The sequence below is a fragment of the Sarcophilus harrisii genome, chromosome 1, assembly GCF_902635505.1.
Source record: "Sarcophilus harrisii chromosome 1, mSarHar1.11, whole genome shotgun sequence".
Taxonomy (NCBI): Eukaryota; Metazoa; Chordata; class Mammalia; order Dasyuromorphia; family Dasyuridae; genus Sarcophilus; species Sarcophilus harrisii.
The window spans coordinates 690,532,412-690,553,839 of record NC_045426.1 but is presented as its reverse complement, the minus strand read 5'-3'; the positions used below and the strand labels follow the sequence as shown (position 1 = coordinate 690,553,839).

Below are 21,428 nucleotides of genomic sequence, written 5' to 3'. Positions count from 1 at the left end.
GCACACATTATTTTATTCAATAATTATTGAGACAATTGACATTAATGACTTCAAATCATCTGTTACTAGCCCCCCTTTTACCCATGAGGAAATTGAGAATTAATGATATTAAATGACTTGCCTAAGCTGACACAATAAGTATAAAGGAGATCACAGAGCTTCTAGCTACAAGTCTGCTCCATGTTACCTCCTCATTTTAATGTGCTCTAGCTGACTCTGGCAATGACCTGGGGGTGAGCCTCTACCACTCTCTTCGCCTTAACTAGGTTTTGGCTCTGGTTTCCTTCCCCCCACTCCTCCCCTCCTCCCACAAATGATTTAGGTCAGACACCAGAGAAAGCTTTCTGCCATGTGTTCTTGAGGGAGGTCATGGAATCTCTTTGTGTTTAAAAAGCTGTGGGAGAGGTTTATTAGGTTAGGATGAGTCTGGTGTGCTGTGGTTAGAGTGGGGGAAGGAAATAGAAGGGTTGGTTTTTAAAGACTCTAGATTGAAGAGACTAGAAGTGTGTGAGGAAAAAGCTGTCTGAGAAGGAGAGAGAGAAAAACAGAGAAACACAGAGATGGAGACAGAGAGGAAGGGAGGGACAGGGGAGAAGGGGGGAAGGAAGGAGGGGGAGAGGGAGGAAGGACAGGAGAGAGACAGACAGACAGAATCAGATCAGGAAAAGGGGGAAGGGAGGGAGGAAGGAAGGGAGGAGGAGAAGACAGAGAAGGGAGGAGAGAGGAAGGAAGAAAGAGGGAAGGAAAGGGAAAAGGGAAGGAGAGACACAAGAGAGGGGGAAAGAGGGAAGGAGAGAGACAGATGGAAATGGAAAGGAAGAGGGAGAGGGAAGGAGGGAGGGAGAGAGAGAAAGACAGAAGGAGGAAAGAATGAAGAGATAGAGTAGGGAAATGAAGAAAAAGGATGGGACAATGATAAGAAAGGGAAGGAGATATAGAGAGATGGGAAGTCCGAGGGTAGGAGAGAGAAAATATAAAGAGAGGGGGAGACAATCAGAGGAGAAGCAATGGGGAAGACATGGAGAGAGAAACAAGGAGGATCGAGTAAGACAGGCAATCGGTGAGAGAGAAAATGATTCAGGAAGAGGAAAAGATAGAGGGAGGGAGAGACAGAGAAAGGGAGCGAGAGAGAAGGAGGAAGGGCCAGAGGTAGGGAAAGACAGAGGAAGGGAGAGATAGAGAGGGAGGAAGGGAGAGAGAAAGAGGGAGGAAGGGTCAGAGGGAGGGAGAGACAGAGAGGAAAATTCAGGGGGACAGAAATGCAGAATCAGAGAGGGAGAAGCCCAGAGACAAAGGCACTGATGGAGAGAATGGGAGAGCAGTGAAGGAGGCAAAGGGCCGAGGACAGGGTTTCCTGGCCAGGAGAGGGGCTGCCCCCACTCCCCCAAAGGCTTCTCTAGACACTTGCCTCTGCAGTGCACCTGGGCCCTTGTTGCCATAGCAACTGGAAACCTTGGCCTTCGGGAGCCGGTGCCTCCTGCGCATGTCACCTCATTCCCCACCACCACCCCATCAGACACTACCTCCCCCATCCCCCACCGCCCCTCCCAACATCTACAGTGGGTTAGGGTGGGGGGGCTCAGTAGGCTGCACATGTCGGGGCTGAGATGTTTGCTCCCTGGGCTGGGGAAAGGATGCTAGACACTCCAGGCCAGGGCCAAGCTTGGTCCGCTGCTTTCTCAGACTCCACCCCTCCTGCCTTCTCTCTCCCGGGTTTACAGAACCCCTCAGCTCCCACCATCACCCACAGCAGGATCCCGGCTTATCTACTCTTGTCCTAGACTTGGGTCTGAAAGGGAGAATAAAGGAGACATTCTGGGGGAGGGGACCAGCAGACTTCCTGCCACCTGTAGAATGACCCCCCCTGCCCCTCCTCCCCGGCTTTCAAGGACCATGCTTGGTCCCGATAGAAAGATCTCATGGGGATTTTTGATTTTACTAGTCGTATGATTCTGGGCAAACCACTTAATATCTGATTGCCTTGGTTTGGTTTCTTCATCTGTAAAACCAATTAATAAATTGTTCCAGGACCCAGCTTTCCGCATGTTGGTAAAACTTGGAGAGATCAAGAGGGAGTGGAGAGTATGGGCTCAGAGATACCTGGGTTCCTCCCTAGGTCAGGGTGATTTCAAGATAACACAGCAGGAAAAAAGGAAAATCCTGGGCAATACATAAGAGCTAGCATAAAGTTTGCCCGGTGCTTTATAATTATTATCTCATTTGAGCTCTCCAGGTTCCAGGTGCTGTCATCAGCCTCATTTTACAGATGAGGATACTGAGGCAGCCAAAAGTTAAGTGACTTGCACACTTGGAAGCCTCTGAGGCTGAATTTGAACTCAGATCCTCCTCACTCCAGGTCTAACACTATTCAGTAGGCTACCTAGTTTCTTTATGCAGTTTAGGAAGATCACTCATAAGTTGGGAAGGGTGAAAGGTGTAGAAGGATCAGCTGAAGAGACTGAGGATGTTTATCCTAGAGATGGGGGAAATGGGGCCATTAGAGCCATCTTCAGTCAGGGTTGGAAGGACTGTCTCCTACAAGAAGGATAAGCTGTATCCTCCTATATCCCCAAAGGGACAAACCAGGAGAAATGGGTGGATGTTGCAGAAAGAGAGATCTTGTTGGGAAAAGTTTCCTCACAAATAGTGAAACTATCCCAAAGTGGAATGGAAGGCTCCCGGAAGTGGTGGACCTTCACTCCCTGGAGGCCTTCAAATGGAGACTAGAGGACCCCTTCTTGCATTGTCATACTGGGGATTACTTTTGTATAGAGGTGGGATTCGATGGCTGCCAGGGTCACAGACATTTGTTTATTCTAGGGCTATTCTTTAACCATTCTTCTATTCCTCGGTTGAAGCCCTAGCTCTTCCTGTTTTCCCTCACCATCCCCACTTCCTAGTACCCCCTAACCTTACCTTGTATTTTTGCCATATCTTCCCTGTCAGTTTCCCCAGTTAGAATGTAAGCTCCCTGAAGGCAGGGACTGTCTGCTTTTGCTTGTATTCCCAATTTAGTACAATGCCTAGCACACAGTAAGCTCTAACTAGGTAATATCTATTTCTATCTCTCATCTATCAGCTATTTCTCTATCTCAGTTTCTATCAACCCAGCTAGTCTCTATCATCTGCATCTATCTCTTTTTATCAATCTCTATATAGTTATCATTTATTTCCATATTTCTCTACCTCTATCAATCATCTATTTCTATCAATAATCTATCAATTATCTATTTCTGTCTCTTAACCATCTATCAGTTATTTCTATCTCATCATCTATCTATCCACTAATTTTACCTTTATCTATTGCTATCTCTATATTTCTATCATTTATTTCTAAATATCTCTATCACATCTATCTCTATTTTTGCTATTACTGTCTGTTTTTATCATTTTTTTCTAAGTATCTTTATGAATCATTTATATCTATCTCTATTTTAGCTATTTCTATCATTTATTTCTAAATATCTCTACTAACAATCTGTCACTTATTTAGTTCTATATCTTACCATCTATTTAGCTCTTGACCATCTATCAATTACTTCTCTCGTCATTTATCTATCCTCTAATTTACATTTATTACCTATTGATATTTCTATCATTTATTTCTAAACATCTCTATCACTTCTATCTCTATTTTTGCTATTACTCTCTCTATTTTTATGATTTTTTCTAAGTATCTCTCAGTCATTTATATCTATCTCTATTTTAGCCATTTCTATTATTTATTTCTAAATATCCCCATCAATCATTTAATTGTCTCCATTTTGGCTATTTCTATATTTCTATCATTTATTTCTAAATATCTCTACCAATTATCTGTCAATCATTTAGTTCTACATCATATCTATTTCTATCTCTACCATCTATTTCTTTCTCTAGCATCTATTTGTCTATATATCTTCCAGTCATTTCTCTCTGTTTCCCCTCCCCCTCTCTTATCTATCTACGTCACAGAGCTGCTGTGAGAAAAGGGACACATGTTGTTAGTCAGTGTGGCTGCCCAAAGATATTACTTTCCCTTCCTCTGCTCTACCCTCCTTTCCCTCAACCCTTGTGTCTCCTTCCTCCTCCTTCTGTTTCTTTTTTTTTCTTCTCTCCCTTTTCCTGCCAGGGACGGTGATTAATGAGACTGGCTTTGGCTGGTGAAGCTCAAGATCCCTGGGGAGCCAAGCTTGCTAACTGGCAGCAGCTGGAGCATAAGCTGCTCCGACCTGCCCCCTCCTTCTTTATCTGGGCACTGGGCTCCCTGTATAGGTCATTCACCCCACTCTGCCTTCACCGAACCCTGGGGACTTGGATTACTCTGGCTGCACCCAGTGGGCTGGTCCTAGAGAATAGAAATCTAAGCTATGATGATTATTTTAGGGGATAGAAATTAGCTCTATGAATTCATGGTCCAGGAGATTCCTGGATGAGGAAATTCTCTCCATCAGTGCAGGTTGGCACCTTCTCTGTGACTTAAGAGTCCTGGTGAGTTGTCTCGGTTACTAAGAGCTTAAGTGACTTGCCTAGGATGCCACTGCTAAAAAAAAGTAGGGACTCAAGCTCCCTAGCTCCTTATTTACTCTATCACCTTGGTTCTTATGGGTATTATTACCTGGGAGAACAATGTGTCTTACTGAAGCTCTCTTCCCACACCTAATTGTCTGGTGCCCCTTTGCTCCTGAAGGTTGTGCCGACTGAGTAGTAGCAGTGGTAGGGACCACTGGCTGGAAGATTTGGAGGGCAGGCTGGTTGATGCTGGTCATCAGAGGGCCAGGCTGACTAAACTGCCAGCTTGGCAGGGGAGGGAGGGGGTGGGGCAAAGATTTGTGTTTGTTCTTATTCTTCCCTCTCATCCACTCATTGGGACGGGACACATCTCCCAAAGCTGGCAGCCAATGCAGACGTTTCTGGAGGAGGTCTAAAAGTAATCTGGCTCTACTCCCTTGGCTCCCAGAACCCCGTGTTTCTGAGGCCCAACTCAGACACCGCCTCCTCCATAAAGCTTTCCCTGATTGCTCCCTAGATGAAAGATCCTACATTGTCTCCCTTTTTTAAGATGTGGCTCTCCCCAGAGGCATAAGAGAATGGTGAGAGACAGAGACAGAGAGACAAAGAGACACAGGGAGATAGAGACACAGACAGACAGAAAGAAGCAGAGAGAAAGAGACAGAGACAGACGGACAGAGAAACAGGACAGACACAGAGAAAGGAGAGAGGAAGAGACAGAGAGGGAGAGTGGGAGAGAGACCTTGGGCAAATCATATAATCCCCTCAGGCTCAGTTTCCTCATCTGTAAAAGTTAGGGAAAAGGGTCACTTCTGAGGTTGCTTTCCATTCTGGACTTATGACCCCCATGACCTTTCTGGACCTCAGCTTCTCATGATCAGACAAGTTTCTCTCTAAGGTTCCCCACAAGTTCTAAATCCTGTGGAACCTCTTCCCACCATCCCTTCACATGGATGTCACATAATCTCTTTGGTCTCAGTTTCCTCAACTGATAAATGTAAATGGTTTGTCTGTGGGGCCTTTGAGATACTTTTGTGTTCCTGATGCATCTTTTTTCCAGATTCCCCTCAGACACTTCCTAGCTGCATGATCTTGGACTGCCCTGTTCCTCAGTTTCTTCCCCTGTAGCATGAGAGAATTAAACTAGTGGGCTCTGGGGTCCTTTCTGAATCTAAATTCTGTGCTCTAAAACGCCTGGACTTCTGCCAGGTTGGTCCCCTCCACAGAGCAGCTCAGAGATCACCTGGGGTGGCAGCTGTGCTCTCCTCCCCCATCCCTCCCACCCCAGGACTCCTTGGAGCCATCCCATCTTACCCAGGTGGGATCGATGCCCTGGTGCTCAGGACCGCCACACGTTGAGTCCCAGGCCTATTCAGATTGTTTTGTCTGGGGAGTTGGGCACCTCCAGGGGCACTCTGACTCCGGGAAAAGTTGCCTCCCGGAACCCCCCCGGGTGACCGCCCGGGCTCCCCTTTGGCCGCCCCTCCGGCGGGGCCGGTACCCCCAGTCCACAGTGTCGTCCCGGTCCCGTTGAAGGTGTTACTCTGGCGCACGGGCAAAGTGCCCGTCCCTGTGCCGGTGCCCGAGGCCTGGTACATCTTCCTCCTCTGAGAGGCAAGGATGGCGTTTGAAGCAGCTCGGGTACTGTTGACTAGCAGGCACTGCTGGCAGGAACACGGCTGGCCCGAGTTGGCGCCCACCGGCCAGGACTGGGACTTAGGGATGGAGCCGATGGTCAGCGGGTAGGCCAGGTCCATCCGCCGCCTCACGCGCCTTTTCCGCTGGGTCTGCCGGTTCATCTGAGACATGCTGTTGAAATAAATCACATAGCCAAAGCCTAGCGAGGAGAGGTCGAGCCACGGATGCTGCTTCTCGTAGGCATTCTGGATGGTGATGCAGATGTCCATGTCATATGGCGTCCAGGAGCCCCCGTCGTTCTCCCACTCCCACACGATGCCCTTGCCCGGTGCAGAGGACGGGTCGTAAAAGTTCCTTCTCACTGGCCGCATCGTCCCTGTCGGGAGAAGAAGGAGGCACATGGTGAGCCTGGGCTGAGCTCTACCAGCTGCCACCCTCCTACCTCTACCCATCAGCATCAACCAGGTCTGGGCAAGCCGGTCCCTCCCACACCCCCAACTCCTCATTTGTAAAAAGGAGGGATCGGTCCGCTAGGTCACCCCCGAGGCCCTCCCAGTTCAACATTTGTGATCTTATGACCTAGGATTTCTCTCTAGATACCAACTAGGTGGTATCAGCCCCGCGGATAAAACACTGGACCAGTTGGGAGAACTAGGTTCAAATCCAAACCTGGCACTTCCTCCTGTGTGTCCCCTTATCATCTGCCAAGTAGGCATAGCAAGAGTACCCACTCCCAGCATTGCAGTGAGGATATTTGTACGACAAAATTCTAGCTGTTATCTAGGATCTAATTGAGGGCTTCCGTTTTCTTCTCTGTAAAAGGAGAAGGTTCAATATCCATTCCAGTTCTCAGTGTAGGATGCTATGGTCTGAGATGCTTCCCAGCCCTCCGATTCCATGTGCCTCAGACCTCCCACAGATCCCATAGATCCCTGACCTCCAGGAGGACAATAGTGTGAACAGAAGAACTGCTCAGAGTCTTTCATGGCAGGCTGGGAGTCTGTCCTTGGAGTCAGGAAGTCCAAACCTTGCTTCTGATAATACTGCTGTGACCATGGGTAAGTCTTATAACCTACATGAGCCTATATTTCCCAATACCTATCCTACTAGCCTTATAATTATTATTTTGTAATTATAATTTTAATATTATCATTATCTTATATTATTATTATCAATTATCAATAATTATTATCAATCATTATATAACTAATTATTAATATTATATTCATATTATAATTATAATTAGTCTGATGGAAAGCTCTTAAGAGATGACAGAGGTAAAATCTTTGCAAACCATATCTTTCTAGCAAACTATGATTTTTCTGATTAGAATCATAGGTTTTAAAGCTGGAAGATAATCAATCAATAAACATTTATTAAACAATTGTTATGTGCCAGGCACTGTGCTAAATGTTAGGGATACAAAAAGAGGCAAAAGATGGCCTTTACCCTCAAGGAGCTTACGGTCTAATAGGAAAGGCAGCATGCAAGCATATATATATATGAAGAAATCCATATAAGGGATAAATAATAAATAATTATGAGAGGGAAGACTCTGAATTAAGGGGAGTTGGGATAGATTTCCCATAAAAGGTGGGCTTTTAGTTGGAACTTGAAGGAAGTGAGGGGGGATCAGTAGTCGGAGCACTCCAGGCATTGGGACGGCCAAAGAGAATGTCCAGGGTTGAGAAATGGTTATTTTCCAATCCTCTCATGTTACATATCAAAACTCTGAGGTCCAGAGAAGGAAGTAAACTTGCCCTCAGATCACCAAACTATTACATGGCAGAACCAAGGTTCTAGTCAGCGTCTGAAAATTCTGGTGCTAGACCCAAGACTCTTCCTACTTCATTATATACACTGTCTGCTAAGAATGGGGAATAGGGCACAGGGAATCTGGCCCCCCAACTTCCCATGTCTCCAGGGGGTCCAGGAGCAGTCTCAAGTAAACATTTCCATTGCTCTCTCTCCTCTACTCTGACTTCCCTGGCTTCCTTCAAATCCTAATTCAAATCCTGCCTTCTATAAGTTTCCCCCAACTCTTCTTCCATCAAATGCCTTCCCTCTCAAAATTATTTCCTATTTATTCTGTATCTGTATTTCTTTGTATATGAATTTCCAGCACTGTGACAGGCATTGTGGGAGATCAGAAATATATGAGACAAGTTCCTGTCATTAGAGAGTGTCCAATCTAGCCCAAGAGATAACAGGCTCCCAGGAGCAGAAAAGAAATGGAAAAGTGTGGGGTTTTCATGAGAAGGGCAGAGAAAGAAGAAAGATCAGTGAGGGCTTTATAAAGAGCCCTAGCATCAGAGCTGGAAGGAGCCTGGCAGATAATTGAACCCAACGAACCCAACCATCTCATTTTACAGAGGAAATGAAGTGATGAAAACCCAGAACGGTTACTGATCCAAGACTAGATAGTGTCTGTGTCTTGAATCTGTCTCCTTGCCAGACAGATGCTCTCTCCACTCATGACGCTAGCTAACAGAGTGTCTTGTTGCAATGGAAAGAAAGCTAGATTTGAACAGTCAGAAAATTCAGTATGAATCTTAGCTCAGGCACAGCCTAACTGGGTGTCCTTGGAAAGTTGTTTCATCTCTCTGGACCCTTGTTTTCCCTGGGGTGAAAGGAGAAGATTGGGTTAGATCACTTTTAACTCTGGATTTAGGATCCCATGACATCTTTGGTTCACATTTTCCCCAACTGTCAAATGGGATGGTTAGATAAAATGGCCTCTGAGACCCCTCCAAGCCTACATATGTGATCTTATGATCAGCCTTGTGATCTGGGAGTGGTCATTCATTTATTCTCTCCCCACTCCGGCACATCCTCCACTCAGCTCATATTACTCTTCCTAAAGTATAGACTTGACAATCTCATCCCTCTTTCAATAAATTCTAGTGGCTCTCTATCACTTCAAGGATCAAATATAAAATCCTCAAAGCCCTTTATAACGTGGCTTCTTCCCATCTTCCCAATCTACTTATATCTTAAGCCATGACATATATTCTATTGACACTGACCTCCAGCTGTTTCTGACAAGACACCGTCCTCTCACTCTGGATATTTTCTGTGATTGTCCAGACATTAGTTTAGAATCTCTCTCCCTCTTCAGCTTCACTTCCTAATTTCCCTTGGCTGCCTTCAAGTCCCAGATAAAATCCCATCTTCTATGAGAAGCCTTCGAACAACTAGGTGAAGCCACAAAGTCAGGAAGATGGTCAAATCCACCCTCAGATTCCTACTAGCTGTGTGACTCTGGACAAGTCACTTAATTCTGTTTGCCTCAGTTTCCTCATATGTAAAATGAGCTGGAGAAAGAAATGACAAACTACTCTGCTATCTCTATCAATAAAACCCTTCCCTTAATCAATGATCTCTAATTTATCCTGAAAATATCTTTGTTTTTCTGTTGTCTCCCCAATTAGACTGTGATCTCCTTGAGAGATGTCTTTCCCAGAGGGTAGCATGGTGCCTGGCACAAAGTGAGGACTTAATAGGTAGAAACAAAGTTCAATGAGAAGTCCAAGTTATCAAGGGGACTAGGGAAGGCTTCATGGAAGAGCTGGCCTTTGAGTACTGACTAAAAGATGGGTAGGGTTTTCCACAGGCAAAGATTCCAAGAGAAGGCATTTCAGATACAAGGCATAGTGATGTGAAGGTGAGAATTTGAAGTGTGTGTGTGTGTGTGTGTGTGTGTGTGTGTGATGAGATAAAGTTGGAAAGGCAGGGTGATGTCATGTTCTGGAGAGTACCAAATGTCAGGAGTGGAATATGAACTTTACCAGAAGCAATCAACTTGAGGGGTTTGTAGCAATATAACCCAATTCACATGTTAGATATGTTAGTCTGGCCCCATTAGACTGAAAAGAGATGAACAGATAGTGTAATCTATTAAACAGGAGAATATTGCCATAGTGGGAGTGGTAATGAAGATCGATATGGGGGAGAGTCAGTGGGGATGAAGGGAAGGGGAGAAAAGGGAGAATTATTGAGGAGCTAGAACTGGCAATGGTTTAAATCCCATCTCTTCCACTTACTACCTGTGAGACTTGAGTCAAATCATTCCCCTCTCAATTAACTTCCTCTTTCAAAAATGAGAGAGTTGGACTTAGATGGATTTTTAGGTCTCTCTGACTTTGGGAAGAAAGAATCTATGAATCTATGATCAGATTGAGAAGTGAGGGGAAAGATTTCAAAAAAGAGGGAGGAAAAATAGTCCAGCCGTCTGAGTCATTCATTGTCAACCTGGCACAGGTTAGAGGCCCCAGAAATTGATGGTGAGGTGAGGGAGAAGTGGAATTTTTAATGGAGGATGCTGCTGTGATTTAGTAACCTATGTCAGGGATGTGGGGATAGAGTCAGAGGGAAGAGATGTAGGAGGAGAGTACCAAAGTCTAACTGGGTCTGGTCGTGTCTAGCAGCAAAGGATTCTGCAGAAACCTTCACCTTACTTGGCCATAGGGATAGGGGAGAAAGCCAGGGGAGCTGGGTAGGTTGGCGCTGTCCAGCACAGGCTAGCTGCTGAGTTCTTGTTGGCCACTGCTCTATTTACAAGGGTATTGATTTTTCTGCCTGTTTTCTGGTAGTTATTAAGACTTGGTCCCTGGAGCCCTTTTGAAAAGAGATTGAAATCTCCAGAGTGGGGCCTTTGGGAGTGGAGTAATTAGGGAGACTGTCCTTCCAGAGTAGGTTACCCCACACCCTTCGGTTCTTATCTCCACCTCCTTGGCAATTTTCCACAGCTTCCTTCCACAGCTTCTAAGTGCAGTCCAAGACTAGGGCAGTGACATCCTGGAATCAGCAAGAGAAGTAACCTGGAAGCAGATTCGGAGTTGAAGGAGACAGGGATGCTTGAGGTCCAATTCTATGGGAATGCACCCACTATGCTGGGGAAGTCACCATTAGGTTGTAAGCTCCTTGAGGACCAGACCAATTATCTACCTTTCTTTGTATCTTTGGTGCTTAGTACAGTGCCTAGCACATAGTAGGTGTTTAATATAAGCTTATTAACCCCTGGATTGATTATCTCTTTCTATGCCTTTGGCTACCATATTTCCTAAGGAGGATTTCATAGGACAGGCCAGTAAAAGCATCTCTTCTCACTTAAAAGGATCAGAAATTTTTTTGTGGTGGTTTAGTCATTGTTCAGTCATTGTTGTTCTTGACTCTGTTTGGGGTTTTCTTGGCAAAGATATTAAATTAGTTTTGGCATTTTCTTCTCTAACTCATTTCACAGATGAGGAAACTGAGGCACAAGGAGTTAAGTGACTTGCCCAAGGTCACGTAGCTAGTAAGTGTCTGAGACCAGATTTCAACTCAAGAAGATGAATCTTCCTGACTCCAGACAGAGCACACTTAGCTGCCACCTAGCTTTGAACAATTAGAGCTCTCCAAAAGTAAAATGAGCTGCCTCAAGAAGTAGTAATATCACATGAGATAATATTTGCAAAGTGCTTACTTAGCCACCTAGCTGCCCATTTCAGAGATTTAAAGCTATCTAAAATTCAGATTTCCAGCTTCCAAAAGAGCTGACTTCCAGAATTTCTTTTCTAAGGCTGGCAAGAAATAGTTTACAAATGAGCATTATAGCTTGGCACCGTCTTAGCAGGAACGCGTGTTGAATCCAAGATTTAAATACCAGTTCATCTATACTACAAATCAGGAAACTGAGGCAGACAGAGGTTGAGTGACTTAGTGAAGCAGCACAAGGAGGAGACATCAGAGGGTGCCCTTTCAGGACCAGAATGACTTGGGTCTGGGAGTCTAAAATCCAAGCTTCATTTTCAGCTCTGCCACTGATTCACTGCGTGACACAAGGTAAGTCATTAAAGTCTCTGAACTTCTTTCCTAATCTCATAGGCAGCTGGGTGACACAGTGAATAGAACACAAGACTGGGAGTCAGGAATAATAAAAATAATAATAGCTAACATTTATATAATTCTTAGCTAACATTTATAGAGTTCTTACACATGCTATGTATAAATGTATGTATATATGAATACTCATTTAAATATTGTTTATACATAATATACATACTATTTATAGTATATATGCATAAATATATATTATATGTACTATATATAAATATATATGAATACTCATATTGAAATATTATTTATAAACATATAATAAAAATATAAAATAATATTTATTCTATACATATATATGTGCTATGTGTAAATATATATGTATATATAAATATTTGTATTTCAATATGATTGATAAACATATAAATAAATATATAAAATACTATTTATTCTATGATTTATATTATATGTGCTATATAAAAAATATACATGTATATATGAATACTCATATTGAAATATGATTTATAAACATATAATAAATATATAAAATAGTTTTGATTCTATGCGTATGTCATATGTGCTATGTCTAAATATATATGTATATTCATATTTAAATATGATTTATAAACATATAAATAAATATATAAGATGCTATTTATCCTATGCATATATATTATATGTGCTATGTATAAATATATATGTATATATGAATACTAAGATATAAATACTATTGTTATTATTGCACCTGTCTTACAACCACTACCCCTTAAAGGTCTGGATTCAGGATTGTTGAGATAACACATGTGAAGAACTTTGTAAAATGCAAAGCATTATATAAATGCGAATTATTTTATTAGTGGTGCTATTAATGAGCCCAACTGTAATCTGTCCCGGAAATCTTGTGTTTGCTTGCGGCTAATAAGTGGGATGGGGGGCGGCCAGAGGAGGTCAACCAGGACGTAAGGAAGGACCTTGAGTTTCTGACATGTGAGGGAAGAGCTGAGGGAAGGCAAACAGAAGAGAAGACTTTAAGGACAAGAAAGCATCTTCAAATACTTCAAGGGTGTGGAGGAGGGATAGAGCTGGTTTGACTTGGCTCCAGAATAAGGAGTAGTGGGTGGAAGATGCAAGGAGGCAGATTTAGGCTTGATGTCTGGGAAAACTTCCTAATAATTAAGAGTAATCCCAAGCTGGAATGGGCTGTCTGAGGAGAGAGTGAGCTCCCTTGATCAGGTGTCTTTCAGTAAAGACCATTTGCCAGTTTTATGGAGAGAAGCTCTTTGGTCCTGTACTAAATGTACAGGATGGATGGCCACTGAGGTCTGAGATTCTGGGTTGAGGGTTTGGGAACCATAGCCCAGTGGGTAAGAGCTTGGATAAACCTTTTAGTGTTATTGCTTCATCTCCTCTTCACCTGGATGTTTCATCTAGTGCGTTACACTGGTTCCACACTGCCTCATTCCGGTCACCTCTCCTAAGTGAGTTTCCTCAGTTTCCTCACTTGTGTAATAATAACATCACCCCTCTCACAGTTGCTTTTGCAAATTTATAATTTATAAACCTTAAGCCATTATAGAAATGGGGCAGCTGGGTGGTACAGTGGATAGTGTGCTAGGTCTAGAATTAGGAAGATGTCTTTGTGAGTTAAAATCCAGCTTCAGATGATTGTTATCCATGTGACCCTGAGCAAGTCATTTAACCCTATTTACCTCTGTTTCCTCATTTGTCAAATGAATTGGAGATGGAAATGGCAAAGTGCTTCAGGACCTTGGCCAAGAAAACCACAAATATGGTCACAAAGAGTTGGATGTGGTTGAAAAACAATTTAAAAACCCCAACATTTTTTATTGGTGGTTTTTCACCACCATCTTCTTTCTTAGTTTTTTTTTTTTTACAATGCAGCTCAAATGGCCTCCTGACTATTTTTCTTCCTCCTACCCCTTTTGCTGGGGGGCCCTGAAGAGCAACAGCTGTGACCTCCTCCCCCTTCTCTCCAACCTCGGCCCTCATCTCAGGGGTTGAGGGAAATGACTTCAGTGTGTGGGCGGGAGAATCATGAGGGAAGGGGGCCCCACCGGCTGACCAGAGGGGCCCCCGCCGGAAAGGGAGCCGGGCCAGGGCCCAAGAGGGGAAGGTGGTCATGGGACATCCTGTCAGGCTGTGGGGGAAAAACATGAAGGCAGAAGCTATTACAGAGAGCCAGGGAGAGAGTTAGAAAAGCACGGTCATATATCTATATGTGTAGCCTGAACGACCCCAGTGCAGAATAAAGACCTTCCCTGATCAGAACTTTGGGAAGAACAAGAGGCCATCAGAGGTCTGGCCTCAGGGTCCCTAAGTGACCATAAGAACCGCAGGAAACAAAGCTTGTCCATCCTCAGTCCTTCATAAGTTCCATTAAATCAGTTATCAAAGACCTGAAGGATCTACAGGAAGCAAGGTTTGGCCATCTTCGTCCTTCCTAAGTGCCATTAAGTCAGATATCTAAGACTCACAAGATCTTAGATTTGGCATGGACTTCAGAGGCCGTAGAGTCCATACCAGAGCAAGAATCCCCTCTTTAGCCTGCAATAGGCAGCCATTCAGCCTCTGTCTGAAGACCGCCAATAAGAGGGAACTCACCAACTCCTGAGGTATCCAGTTCCACTCTTGAACAGCCCTCACTGTTAAGTTTTTTTGGAACATGAAGCCTTACTCTGATTCCTTACTATATCCACCCAGAGTGCCTCGTTCTGCCCTCAGGGGCCAAGCAGAAATGTGGAATTTCTCTTGTACCTCTCCTGACTCTTTTCCAGGAAAAAGATCCTCAAATCCCTTCAATCTTTCTATGGCATGATCTTCAGACTCTTTCCTATGTCAGCTTCTTTTTTCTTATTGATTTCTAGCTTATCAATTTTTTTTAGCCATGATGCCCAAAGCTGACACAATACTCCAAGTATGGTCTGACCAGGACAGAGTGCAGTGGGTCTATCAGCACAGACTAAGATCAAATCAACTTCTTCAGCAGCTGTTCCTAAGATCAAAGAGCTGGAGCTTAGTCCAATCCCTGTAGAGGTTAAGAGATTTGCTTTTCTTTTTACAGATGGGGAAACTGAGGCTCAGAGAGGCTAAAAGATTTGCTCAAGATCACAAAAATAATGAGAGAGGTATGGTTTGAATGCAGGGCTTCTGAAGCCAAGTACATTGCTCTTTCCACTGTATCCTTTCTGAAAAGAAGTATACTTAAATGTTTCACCTGTGGCCAGAGCACAAAGGCATTCAATAAAATTTTCTGGTTCTAAACCAGATGATCTCTGGATCCTGAATCATCAAAGGTGGAATCATGGGCATTGTGGATGGCCAGTAGGGAAGTTATTTTGTAATTGGGAAAAAGGGGATTATATGCTATAGGATATATATCTATATATCTATAGGGTATATATCTCTCTATATAGATACATATATAGGGATTATACCATGTGTGTGTGTGTGTGTGTGTGTGTGTGTGTGTGTGTGTGTATGTATCTTGGCCATAAAAAACAATTTAAACATATGGGATTTAGGGCTAATCAGTCCCAACTCCCCCATTTTATTGATGAAGAAATTGAGGTTCAGAAATTTTGTAGATTTGACTGATGGTTACACAAATAGAAATTTTCTACCTACAAATCAAGGGCTCTTTCTCCCGGGTCATGCTCCGAAGCTCTCATACCCTAGCATCCGCTCTCCTTCCAATTCTATGGTGGCGACTGACTCCAAGATTCTATTGATTATCTTGGCTCCCCTTGCTTTGAGGAGACAGATAGAAACAGAGTCAGAGATCCCTTTGAAGATTCTCAGGGCCCTGGCTGAGCTGATCCCTGGTTCTGGAGGCCCTGAACAATCTTGTTTACCCTATCCTAATTGTATGTTGTCCTCCATTAAAAACAGGGACTGGCTTTTGTTTTTTGTTTCTTTATTTGTTTCATTAATAATTAACACTTAGTAAATACTTACTGATTTACAGGAGAGATCACTAGAATTGCAGTCCTAAAATCTGGCATATAATCTGCTCTTTAATACTTGTATGATCTTTTGGCCAAATCATGGCCCTTTTTTCTGGGGCTTGCTTTCCTCATCTGCAAAGTCAGGAGGTTGTGTCTGGACATCTCTCACTGAATGTTCCACAGGCATCTCAAATTTAACATATCCAAAATAAATCTATCTTTCCCCACAAATCCTCCTTTCTCAACTTCCCTGTTACCACTCAGGGCACCATCATTGTCCCGGTTAATCACTGAAAGCTGGGGCCATCCTCAGCTCCTCACTCTCTTTACCTTCACATGGGTGTCTCTCAAGTCTAGAATGTGCTCTCTCATCCTCATTGCTTCCTCTGAATTTCTCTGATTTCCTTTCAGGCTCAGCTCAAATTCCTAGCTAGGTAGTACAATGAATAGAGTGCTGCGACTTGAGTCAGGAAGGTCTGTATTCAAATCTGGCCTTAGAGACTTCCTAGCTACGTGACCCTGGGCAAGTCATTTTACCTTGTTTGTCACAGTTTCCTCATCTGTAAAATGAGGATTAATAATTGCATATACCTCCTGGAATCATAGTGAGAATCAAATGACATAATAATTGTAAGTTGCTTGCCCATAGTAAGCACTGTTGTTCAGTCATGTCCAATTCTTTGTGATCCAATTTGGGGTTTGCTTGATAGGGATACTGGAGTGATTTACTATTTCCTTCTTTAGTTCATGAGGAAACTGAGGAACTGAGAAACATGAGGGAGGTCTAGGGTCCTCTCACTAGCAAGTGTCTAAAGATGGTGTGATGTTTTCTTGGCAAAGATAATGCAGAAAAAGCATTTGATAAAATCCAACATCCATTCCTATTAAAAACACTTGAGAGTATAGGAATAAATAGACTTTTCCTTAAAATAATCAGTAGCATCTATTTAAAACCAGCAGTAAACCTCATATGTAATGGGGACAAACTGCCACCATTCCCAATAAGATCAGGAGTGAAACAAGGTTGCCCACTATCACCGTTACTATTTAATATTGTATTAGAAATGCTAGCTATGGCAATAAGAGCTGAGAAAGATATTAAAGGAATAAGAATAGGCAATGAGGAAACCAAATTATCACTCTTTGCTGATGATATGATGGTATACTTAGAGAATCCCAGAGATTCTACTAAAAAGTTATTAGAAATAATCCACAATTTTAGCAAAGTTGCTGGTTATAAAATAAACCCACATAAGTCATCAGCATTCTTATATATCACTAACAAAATCCAACAGTCAGAGTTACAAAAAGAAATCGCATTTAAAGTAACTACTGATAATATAAAATATTTAGGAATCTATCTGCCAAGGGAAAATCAGAAACTTTATGAGCAAAACTACAAAATACTTGCCACACAAATTAAGTCTGATCTAACTAACTGGAAAAATATTAAATGCTCTTGGATTGGGCGAGCAAATATAATAAAGATGACAAAGATACTGCAGTAATTTACTACTTCCTTCTTCAATTCATTTTACAGTTGAGGAAACTGAGGAACATAGGGTAAAGTGACTTGCTTAAGGGTCGTCCAGCTAGCAAGTGTCTGAATTTGGTTTGATGTTTTCCTGGCAAATATACTGAAGTGATTTACTTTTCCTTCTTCAATTCATTTTACAATTGACAAAAGTGAGGAACACAGGGCAAAGTGACTCGCCCAGGGTCCTCCAACTAGCAAGTGTCTGAAGATGGTTTGGTGTTTTCTTGGCAAAGATGCTGGAGTGACTTGCTATTTCCTTTTGCAGCTTATTTTTACTAATAAGGAAACTGAGGCAAACAGGGTAATGTGACTTGCTCGGGGTCATCTAGCTGGTGTCTAAGGCCATTTGAACCCAGGTTTACTGGACTCAGCTATACCCTGAGCCACCCAGCTGTCTCCATAGTAAGCACTAGAGAAATGTTATTTTTATCTCACTGTCTAGCGAAGCTCTTCTGCCACTGCTAGTGCCTTCCCTCTCTTGATTATCTTCAGTTTATTCTATCTATAGTTTATTTGTACACAGTTGTTTGCATATTCTCCGCTCTGTCAGACTGAGATCTTCTTGAGGACGGGGACCGTTTTTCCTTGTTTTATCCCCAGTGCTTAGCACAATGCCCGGCACCTCGTAAATGCTTCACAGATGCTTGCTGACGGACTGCCTAGACACTACCGAGATTCCCCTCCAGCTAGCGACCCCATGATCCTCAGGCCCCTCTGGGAGCCCATGAGTGTAATCAATAATTGCATCTGAAGTGTAATGTTGGCTATGTATCCTTCCCAGGGGGCTCATCTGGCTAAACAGACACACATTAGTGGTTTCCGTGGGCTCTCTTGTCAACAAAGCTGGCCTGGCCCTGGGCCCTGCAGTTAAAGGGAGGGGAGCAGCAGGGAAAGCAAAGCAAGATTAGGGGATGGGCAGGGGTCCAGCACCCTGCTGGAGTCACCAGGAAGAGCTCAGATTCCACAGAGGCAAACAAGTGGCCTTGGGGACGACGGTACGGAGAGAGGGAAAAACAGGCAGGCGTCTATTCCCAGGTTGCAGGGGTGTCTCCTAAGAGCTGATGACGTCTTAAACTGTTTTCGTCTCAAAACCACAAGAGGAGTCTTGTGCAATGAGTCTTGGCTGGGCCAGCGCCAAGTCTCTGCTTCCCGATTTTGGACCCTTTTCCTTCAAATGCCCAGGAATCGAGTCCTTTTAATCAGCTTTTAACCGAATTGGAAGGGGATTGGCTGTGCCGCCTTGTCCAGCTCTTGAGTACCTGGACTATGGATCTGAAGGGGCTGCTGAGGGGGGAGAGATGGGACGCTGACCTCAGCTATCCCAGGCTGGCCTCAGTCTACCTGACATGCTCCTTTCATCCATTAAAGACTCTTAGACTTGGGAGGAGAGAATGGAAATTGTGAAGCCAGAAGAGCCGGATTCAATCCCTGTCTTTGCTTTTTCTCTATCTGATCTTGAAGGCTTATCTGGAAAATGAAAGTGTTAGACTAGATTTATATGAAGGTTTCTTCCCCTTCTAGAGGTGTTCTCTTGTGGCCTTGTGACCCAACAACATTAGCTTTGGAGACTATGAGAGAGATTCGACCAGAATTCTAGCACAAGATCTGTCATTGACTCATGGTAGGGAGGGATAGAAGGAAGCCAAGACCCAAAGGCTGGGTTGGGCCTTGCAGAATGACCTGATGTGATGACATTACTCCTTTCCCTCTCTGCCACCTGAAATGAAATAAGACTGCCGTGGCTGAGCCATCTTACACAGGAGGGGATGAGTTCCACAGGACCATCTACATCCACTGACTGGGATGCCTTTTGATCAGCAGGTCTCAGTGGTACCCATCCAGGAGACCAACCAGTCTTGGGGTACAGGCTGGTTTGGTCCCTGCTAAGCTGTGGGTAAACATAAACCTCTCTCTCTATATATGTATATAGGTTTATGTGTCTGTATGTATGTGCATAGGTATATATACCTATACACATACACCATACATACAGACACGATGCAATGTGCATGTTGGAATAGTGGGTGCATATGGCACAAAAGAAGTCATTTTCTTGAACTGCACGTGATTAACATAGATTGGATTCCTTGAAGTCTAGGGGTGGGAAAGGAGAAAAAATGTGGAACACAAGGTTTTGCAAGGGTGAATGCTGAAAACTATCTCTGCAGGTGTTTTGAAAATAAAAAGCTTTTTAAAAAAGTCATTGTCTTCCTCTATAAAAGTAGATTGGGCTGGGTTCCTTCTTCCCATTAATGCGCATCTCCTCTCCTATTTCAATGAGTTAAACAGCTCCAAACTGAAGTCCTTAATGGCTGGACCCAGGAATATCTTCCAGAATCTCCATGTCTCTCCCTTTTGCCTTCTCCTTACCCCCAAAGGGCACTGCCTCCATCAAAGTGTCACCTGTTGAAACCCTTAGCTTAAAAAGACCAAGATCTCCCTTTGCATCCAGCGCCATCTCCACTTGTCCTGACCTATATCTGGTCACTGGACCCAGATGGCTCTGGAGGGGAAACTGAGGCAGGTGAGCTTGCACGGCCCTCCCTCACTTAAATCCATTTTGCCAGCATGTCATGGCATAAACCCTTCCTGAGGCCATGGTCCTCTTTGAGAACAAAGGACAAACACTCTCATCACCACCACCACCATCACCATCATCATCATCATCATCACCACCACCACCATCATCACCATCATCATCATCACCACCACCACCATCATTATCATCATCACCGTCACCATCATCACCATGATCATCATCATCATCATCACCATCACCACCACCACCACCATCATCATCATCATCATCACTACCACCACCATCATCACCATCATCACCATCACCACCACTACCACCATCATCATCATCATCATCATCAACAACAACAACAACAATGTTCCTGGAATTCTCAGAGCTCAGTAGGCAAGAAAAATAGTTATTATTCATATAGCATTTTAATATGTGTCTATGTGTATCTGTAGATAAATATATAGCTATATACATACAACACATATATACACAATACACATAGATGTATTATATTATACACATAGATAGGTATTAGAAATACATATTTTCCAGACATCTATATATGTATTATACTTATCTATGTGTGTATATATGCACCTACATTACAGATTATATATACATTGTAGTTGTGGTTTATCCATTTCAATTGCACCCGAGTTTTTGTGACCTCATTTGGGATTTTCTTGCCAAAGCTACTGGAGAGGTTTACCATTGTCTTCTCTAGCTTATTTTTTTAACCAATGAGAAAACTGAGACAAACTGCTGAGGGTCCCACAGTGAGTAAGTTTCTGAAGCTAGATTTGAACTCGAGTCCTGACTCCAGACCCATCCACTGTGCTATCCGGCTGCCTCATATAAACATAACAGTGCAAATAACATATATATGTATGATAGAGCTATATATGTAGAATATACATATATGCTACACATAGATACAAGATACCACTATTTATGTGACATTATACACATAGGAACACACTATCTAAACATGTACATTGCATACCTGTATGTGTAGTGTATATATTATACATATACAGGTATATATTTGCACACAGTATATGTGTGTTTATATATATATATATATATATATATATATATATATATATATACTGTCATAAGCATGTATATGTATGTACACTTTTATAGGTGTGTATATACACAGGCACTGTTATATGTGTATAAAGATACATGTACACTGTCACACACATGTATACACACAATATATATACGCACACATATGTAATATACACATTCACATGATCCTCACAACAACCATACGAGGCAGGTGCTTTTCTTTTTCCCATTATACAGATTGGGAAATCTGAGGCACAAACATGGCTAAGCGACTTGCCCACGTTCCCCAAGCTAGTAAATGTCTGAGGCTGACTTTGAACTCAGGTTTTCCTGACTCCAAGCCCAGTCTTCTGGAGGGCACTGAACTAGATTTTAAGAC

The 21,428-nt window shown here is 43.1% G+C and overlaps 1 protein-coding gene across 2 annotated transcripts in view; it reads right to left on the bottom strand.

Annotated features, from left to right (window-relative positions):
- The window catches only part of DTX1 (deltex E3 ubiquitin ligase 1), a 64,314-nt gene that overhangs the window by 19,598 nt on the left and 23,288 nt on the right, over nucleotides 1–21,428 (bottom strand). For both annotated transcript variants that reach the window (XM_031948632.1, XM_031948633.1), the window contains exon 3: nucleotides 5,806–6,505. In XM_031948632.1, the coding sequence (XP_031804492.1) occupies nucleotides 5,806–6,505 (700 nt within the window). The remainder of the gene's footprint in view (nucleotides 1–5,805; nucleotides 6,506–21,428) is intronic.